Source organism: Equus caballus, chromosome 2 (assembly GCF_041296265.1).
Source record: "Equus caballus isolate H_3958 breed thoroughbred chromosome 2, TB-T2T, whole genome shotgun sequence".
Classification (NCBI taxonomy): Eukaryota; Metazoa; Chordata; class Mammalia; order Perissodactyla; family Equidae; genus Equus; species Equus caballus.
In genome coordinates, this window is record NC_091685.1 from 58,597,016 (window position 1) to 58,604,875 (window position 7,860).

Genomic DNA, 7,860 nt, shown 5'->3' on the forward strand with positions numbered 1-7,860 from the left:
GAGCTGTGCAAGAGTTAAACCTCGCGATGTGAACATGCTCCGGGAGGCCGCACCTGTGTGCACAATGTACTTAAAGGATTAGAGCAAACTTTGAAATTATGATATGTATTACCTAGAGTAAGCACCGTGCTCTCTAAGCTTCTATTTCCTTGAAGGAGGGGGTAACAAAACCATCAATTCTCTCCGGTAATCAGGTGCGTGAGACACTCCGCTGGTAAAATTAATGAAGGTTTAAGAGCAGGCAGATGAAGGATGTGTTATTTATAGATTTTATTTTAAATCTATTTTCAATACTTGTGATTCCAACTCAAAGGTGTTGCTTGCAAGAGTTCTGTCTGCCCTGAATGAAGGTGACATTGTCAGGGAGATGCAGGTGCCAGGAGGCCAGGGGAGCAGCCATAGTGCGAGGGGCTGGTGGACGACGAGAGGGGAATTTTCAAAGAAGTATTGCTGTGGTGCTGGTGCTCCCTTCAGGGTCTTTATGATACGCCAGTAAACACTGATGTTCTCTATTTAAACAAAAGGTATCAGGGCTGGGGCAGCTGATTATTAAACTCAAGGCAGAGTGTCTCTTCTGCCCCGTGACTTCCCAGGAACGCAGGCCAGTGCATCTACAAAAGAAGGACCGTCACCTGCTGCGGCTAAGCTCCTGCTGTTGCTTCTTTGGTCTCCACAGATGTGTCAGGCTGGCTGCGGGGGGAGAGCATGGCAGCCAGACGTATGGAAGCTCAACGGCATGCAGTCTTCTGGAAACAGAAAATCGCACGCAGGTATGTCTAATAAAGACACAGTACTTTATTTTAAAAACACTCATATGTTGCAAAAAATACATAGAAAAATAAAGTTTGGCTGGGGTGCTTGACTGAACTTCAAGTCACAGGCTTTTATGTTAGAGATCAGAGCAGAGCGTGTTACGCATGTGGAGAACCCAAACTAATGTCTTCAACAAGATAGAAACAGGCTGGCGGGGTGAAGTGGTCCGAGACACCCTCCAGCTCACCTGTCAGACACCGACATACTTGTTCTTCAAATGTTGTTTCACCAGTTCAGATATGGGTGAGTGACCAGTTCCAATAGGAGAAAAGCAGGATGGATTCACGAACCAAATAACTTTAAACAAAGACTTTTTTTTTTTTTTTTTTTTTTTGCAACACAATATACCTCACAGTAAAATGTTGAACACTTGCAGAACTGCAGGCTGAAAGAATTAAAGTCTGAGGGTGGGAGCCGCGGGCACTGAGCAGAGGAGTGCCGAATGCTTATCTGAAAAGCCCTGTGAAAAGGAGCAAGCAGTTCAGGCTTCTCTGCCTTCGGTGCCGCTAGTGCTGTTGGCAGCAGAGCATTTAACAGTATTTCAGCGTGGAGCCCCAACCATAGAAAATGGGGAGAAACGGGCCAACTTTCTATCCACTTTGGCAGTTTTGCCACCAACAGTGAATTGGCCCTTTTAACAGGAGGAAATTGAAAGGTTTCTCACGAAACAGAATTAAGTAGTGGGATCAAGAGATTTCCAGGCCTCAGGGCACCTCATTCTAACTGGCTTTTTTTATTCTGACGTCTTCTCTCTACCAGGTCACCTGAGAGCAGGATGAAAACAGAAGGGTGGCCACCTTCCTCCTTTGCCCTCTTCTCATTCCCTCTGAAGTCACAAGTGACTCATTTTGGGGACCCATTTTTTATCGGCGTTAAACACAGTGGCCAAAGTATCTGGACAGTTGCATCGTTTGGTGACGGAAGCCACAAAAACGTTGTTTTGGAAACTGTTTCCTTTTCCTTAGCCTTTTCCTGTGAAGGGCTATCAGCCCGTCAGCTTGCTCAGGGGCCGGGCTCTGCAAGGCCTAGGGGCTTTTTCCCCAGGCCCCACGCACAAGCCCTTGACTTCGGCCAGAGGGCTCCCGGCACCGAGGCGTCCTCCTGCACCCTGCTCTTCCTCTTGTGGGAAAGCCCGGGCCTCCCACCCCTCTGCTGCAGGGATCCCAAAAGGTGGGCAGACTTTAAACTGTAACAACAGGGCCACCAGAAAGTCCTAGGAAAGCGGTAGTGACCTTCTAGAGTGTCAAGTCTTTAAATAGGATTTGGGATTTAATGTTGTATATTTTTAAAGGAAAGAAATAAGAATGGCTAGTGTAAAAAAAATGCATGTCTTTTAGCCAATTCAGAATCTGCCCCCTACATTTTTTTTTTTTTTTAACCCAGGAGAGATAAAGCTTTGGGAAAAAAAAGGTAGACCAGATCTCAGGCTAAATAGGAAGGCAACTGTTAGGTGCAGCCAGAGTAAAAGTCTGGACTGAAAAGAAGCCCTTCAGTGGGTGATTGCTGTGGAAAAGGAACAAAAACTACAAGAAGGCGGGAAGGAAGGAGCTCACAGTAAAGAAGTCTGTGATCTGTCATTATGTGGTACGAATTACAGCCTGAAAACCCCAGGAACTTCTCATTCTAAATTCTCAGGCCCAGCACAAAAAAGTCCAGAAGAGGCATTTCTACCTTTTGCTAATGAACTGCAATGCCCCCCCGCAGGAGCCCGGCACTGTTCCTCAGCCCTGCTCTGGGCCCAACCCTCGTGGTAGAGTTCTGTTTATACAGCTTGTCTTAAAACCACGGTGAGTGCTTCTTGTTCTACTTGGGCCACCCTGTAAATACTTAAGTTGGCATATTACTTAAAAAGGAATAACAGAAGCTTATATTTTCATCTCCTCCTACCCACCCCCATAGCGTCTGCCAATCTGCACTGAGCATGACGGTTTCTCTGCGAGATTTCTCTCTCTAACAGGGATGGAGAGAAACGTTGGTCATATTCCACGGCTAACGAGAGGCCTCTGAACTTCAGCTTAACTCAGTAGGAGACGATCCTCATCCTGGCTGTCCTTGCCCCCACCAGGTTTGCTCTTTCGGCATCGACACAGTTACACAGGAGGATGGAGCTGCAGGAATGGAATCCTCGGAAGTGATGTGGACAGCTCAGACAAAATCATCCTAAGTGCTAGAAACAGCATCTGATTTTATCCTTCCCACTGACAGCAGGTCTTGAAGAGCAAAAACGACCCACATTATGTGTACAGGAACTATTTGGACATTAAATTATTCACCGTCCCAGATCTTTCATTGGTCCACCAGCGAAGACTCTGGGATTTCCATGCAAATCTCCAACAGTTTTGGTCTGCACGCCCCTTGCTCCCGGGTCCTCCCTCACCTGGCCGCTTTGGCCTTCCAGAGAGACAGCCTGGGGAAGGCAGATTGTGATCACACATGGTTGCCATCTGAGCTGGCGTTACCAGAAAGCCGGGCTCCAGCCTCCCAAGCAGTACAGGTAGGGGTAGTAAGGATAGTTGTTATACACGGAGACCAGGGAAGCCCGGGAGAAGGCCTCCTCTTTCAGAGCTGGCAAGGAGGAGGGCTTCTCCAGGTTGCCCAGGTCCGAGCTGAGCTGCTTTCGCTTGGTCTTATAGCGTCTGTTCTGGAACCATATTTTCACTTGGGTCTCGGTAAGCTTGAGGTTCTTGGCCAGGTGAGCCCTTTCCGGGGCTGACAGGTACTTCTGGCGGCTAAACTTCCTCTCTAGCTCAATGACCTGAGTGTGCGAGAAGGCAGCACGCGAGCGCTTCTGTGGCTGCTTGGAGGGCTGGGGAAGGCCCCGCGAGGCGCCCGAAGTGTTTTCACAGTCCGACGGATAAGTCTCCAAGTGCCTATCTGGAGAGGAGAGGGCGGGATGGGAAGGAAAAAGTTACATGTTAGCAGAGAAGAGAACAGAATTCCATCCACCTTATCTCTTCCATGAGTGAACAAACAGCCCACTGTCATCTTGGATACATTTCTCTTTTTTCACATGACTGAGGAACTCTCCGTAGTGGGCAGTGAGTGAATATGTATATTATGTGTTAGTTTTCTAATAGTCACCAAGAACCCAAAGTAAGAGGGGGTTAGTGATAGAACTTCCAGCCTCATCGTCCACTAGAGCTCTATAGGGATCCTCAATGCGTGCTGAGGTGGGTCGCAGAGGGGAGGCAGGGAAGGCACTGAGAAACGAACTACCTGGTAAAGCGGGACCCAAAGGCATCCGGTGTTAACATCCGGGTGGCAAGAAAGGGCTTGTGTGATGGGAGAGGCGGCCAGGGCTAAGTGCAAATTCATTCTCTGGCTTAATCCCCTTTTTTTCTAAACGAGGCGTTAGGATGCCTCATATGAAGTGACAGGAAAGAAAATGAAGTCTACTCTAAATGTTCCAACGGTGTTATATTTCCTGCAGACCAGAGGGGACCCCCAAATTCACTGTTTTACTGCCCATGGGATTGGGAAGCAAAGGGAGTCTTTGCTGGTCAAACTCTAATTTATTAACACTAGCAAGTTATTGTCAGCTATTTGTGACATGTTAGTTACTGTAACCGCCGAGAGGTACGCGGGCCTGGCGCCGTGGAGGCAGCGCGGAGGCACGGAGCCGGCGTCGGGCGCTCCCCGGGACGCCGGAGGACCGCGGGCGCCGCAGGCGCGGCCGCTTTGGAGCCCGGGCGCCGAGAGCCCACGGAGCCGACGGCTGACCCCTGGGCCGCCCTGACGCTGGGGCGCAGGCTTAATCCCCAGGGCACGCCCGCGGCAGGAGGCGGTGAGGTCCCTTCGCCTGTCGCCGCGGGGCCCCGCATCCCTGCAGCCGGAGCTCCGGGAGGTCCGCCCGGGACCCGCCCTCCCGCCTGTCCTTGCAGCCCGCAGGCTGGCCCGCCTTCCTGCGGAACCCCGCCCGGCCCAGCCCGGCCTCCCCAGCCTCGCCGGCTTACCTGGCTCCGTCTCCGCCGGCGTCTCGGCTTCCCCCGGCGCAGTTTGGGGCCGGGCGCTCGGCTCGTCCTCGGGCGACCCGGCGCCGCCTCCTCCGCCTCCAGGCTCGGGCTCAGGGTCTCGCTTCGGGGCCGAACGGCGCGGGAGCTGCGGAAGGCGCCGGGGTTGGGAGCTGTCCCCGTGGCCGCCGCGCCGCTCCGGGCCGTCCCGTAGGATGTCCTGGATGAGGAAGGAGGTGAGCGGCTTGGACTGGGAGGGCGGCACCGCCGGGGGGCTGCAGCTGGCCGCCCCCAGCTCCCCGGGCCGCGGCTCGGGCGCCCTGAGCATCCCGGCGGCTCGGCCCCGGCTGCAGCTGCCCCAGGCTGCGCCCGCGGCGCCCGCACCACTTTCACTTTCCGCCGCCCCGCGCGCGCTTATAGCCCTGGGGGAAGCGCGCCGCGCCGCCTTCCCATTGGCCACGGGATCCGGACCCCGCCGCCGATTGGCCGCCCCGCGCTCCAGGTGAGGGGCCGGGAAAGGGGAGACCTTCGCACCGACTCGGTCCCTTTTCCCTAGTGGAATCCTCTCCAAATTCCTTCTCCTTGCCCCTGGCTCGTCTCCCTCCGCCCTACGTCGTTTTCCCAGGCTGAGATTGAGAACTTGAAGCGGGTCTCCTTTGCTCCAACCCACAACAAGTTTAGAAGGGAATAGTGATGGAGGAGAGAAATACTCCATTTAGCTCTTATAGATTGTTACAGCAGCTTTACTCACAAAGAGATGGGTGGGGGAGTTACTACCATCCCAGTTTACAGATGACAATTCCGGGGACCCCGTGACGAGGAGACATTGGCAGCAAAGCTGGCCCTAACTGAGGCTCTCAAAGAGACAGGACAGTTAAGTGCGGTGCCTGACCCCAGGAGGGGTTCTGTGCTGGACGTCATTGGGGCCACTGTTAAAAATGGAATGGGAACGATGGATTACAGTATTGAATCAACGTTAAATTTCCTGAAGTCGATGACAGTACTGTGAGAATATAAGAGAATTTTCTTAGGAAATACACGCTAAAGTATGTAGGGGCGGAGGCCCACGGTGTATGTAACTTACCCTCAAATGGTTCAGAAACAATGATATGGATTGATAGATAGATCCCATGTGGTAAAGTGAATGAAATATTAACTATTGGTGAATCTGTATGCAGGTGTTTTTATCTATGCAACTTCTCTGTACATCCTGTGCCTTGGGAAGGTCTTTGGCAAAGATAGTTTTCCTCTCTCATTTTTTTCACTTCAAAAAAAATTTAAACACTTTTTGAAATAGTTGTACGTTCATAGGAATTTGCAAAATTAGTACCCCCAGCTTTCCCCGTGATGACATATAACTGCAGTACAATATAAAAAGCAGGAAATTAACATCAGTACATTACTGTTAACTAGGCTACAGAGCTTATTTTATTTTCATCCTTTTTAAACTGGCATTAATTTGTGTGTGTGTGGATAGCTCTATGCAATTTTGTCACTTGTATGGATTCTTATAATGCCACAATTAAGATACAAAATTGTCCCACCACCACGAAAGAACTCCCTGTGCTCTCTCTTTCTATTTGTGTCCCCCACCCCTTCTCTCCACCCCTGACCCCTGGCAACCACTCGTCTCTTCTCCATCTCTATGGTTTTACCATTCAGAGAACATCATATAAATGGAATCAAACATCATATGGTGTGTAACCTTTTGGAACTGGCTTTTGTCACTAAGTGTAATGCCCTTGAGGTCCACTTAGATTGTTGCATGTATTAATAGTTAATAATTTTTAATTGCTGATTACTATTCCATTGTATGACTCTACCAGACTTTGTTCAACCATCCTCCCACACCAAATGATCTGTTTCCAGTTTTTTCCTATTGTGAATGAAAGGACTATGAATATTTGTGTACAGGTTTTTGTGTGAGCACGAATTTTCATTTCTCTGTGATAAATGTCCAGGAATGCACCTGCTGAGTTGTTTAGTTTAGTTTTGTAAGAAACTGCCAAACTACATTCCAGAGTGGTTGTACCATTTTAGATTTCCACCAGCAATGTATGAGAGTTCCAGTTTCCTCACATCGTCATCAGCATGCGGTGTTATCATTATTTTTATTTTTGCCATTCTAATAGGTGTGCAGTGATATCTCATTGTGGTTTTGATGTTTAATTTGTATTTCCGAGATGACTAATGATATTGAATGTCTTTTCATGTGCTTCTTTACCATCCATATCTTCTTTTTGGTAAAATGTCTGTTCAATTCTGCCATGTTATAATTGGCTCTTTTGGGTTTTTGATGTTGAGTTTGGATGGTTCTTCATCTATTCTATATATAAGCTTTTGTTGAATATATGATTTGCATATATTTTCTCCTAGTCTTAGCTTGCCTTTTCATCTTTTTTTTTTAAAGATTTTATTTTTTTCCTTTTTCTCCCCAAAGCCCCCTGGTGCATAGTTGTATATTCTTCATTGTGGGTCCTTCTAGTTGTGGCATGTGGGACGCTGCCTTGGCGTGGTTTGATGAGCAGTGCCACGTCTGCACCCAGGATTCGAACCAACGAAACACTGGGCTGCCTGCAGTGGAGCGCGCAAACTTAACCACTCGGCCACGGGGCCAGCCCCTTGTCTTTTCATCTTTTAACAGGATATTTCATAGCACAAAAGTTTTTAATTTGGGTGGAGTCCAATTTATTGATTTTTTATTTTACAGATTTTGCTGTTGGTGTCGTGCCTGAGAACTCTTTGCTTTCCCCTTGTACTGAAGATGCTCTCCCATGTTATCTCCTAAAGGTTTTACATTTCGTTTTTAAATCCATGATCCATTCTGAATTAATTTTTGTATAGGGTGTGAGGTTTAGGTTGAGATGGTCTCCTTTCATTTTTAAAATTTAGAGCTGGGTGGCATTTCAAATCAGTGGGGAAAATGTGAATTATTTAATAACTAGTGCTGCCATTTGGAAAAAATAAAGTTCTATTCTTATAACAAAATAAATCCCAGATGGCTCAAAGATTTAAAACATAAACAGGCACGTTTAAAAAAAAAGTTTAACCACACTCATCATTAGAGAAATGCAAATCAAAACCACATTGAGATGCC

The 7,860-nt window shown here is 48.6% G+C and overlaps 1 protein-coding gene across 1 annotated transcript; it reads right to left on the minus strand.

Annotated features, from left to right (window-relative positions):
* Positions 1–775: 775 nt before the first annotated feature.
* NKX3-1 (NK3 homeobox 1) lies at positions 776–5,180 on the minus strand. The gene is made up of 2 exons (XM_023636171.2): positions 4,767–5,180; positions 776–3,687 (listed from the first exon to the last, which is right to left on the minus strand). The coding sequence occupies exons 1-2, from the start codon at positions 5,089–5,091 to the stop codon at positions 3,269–3,271; spliced, it is 744 nt and encodes a 247-aa protein (XP_023491939.2). The 5' UTR covers positions 5,092–5,180; the 3' UTR covers positions 776–3,268.
* Positions 5,181–7,860: the final 2,680 nt, after the last annotated feature.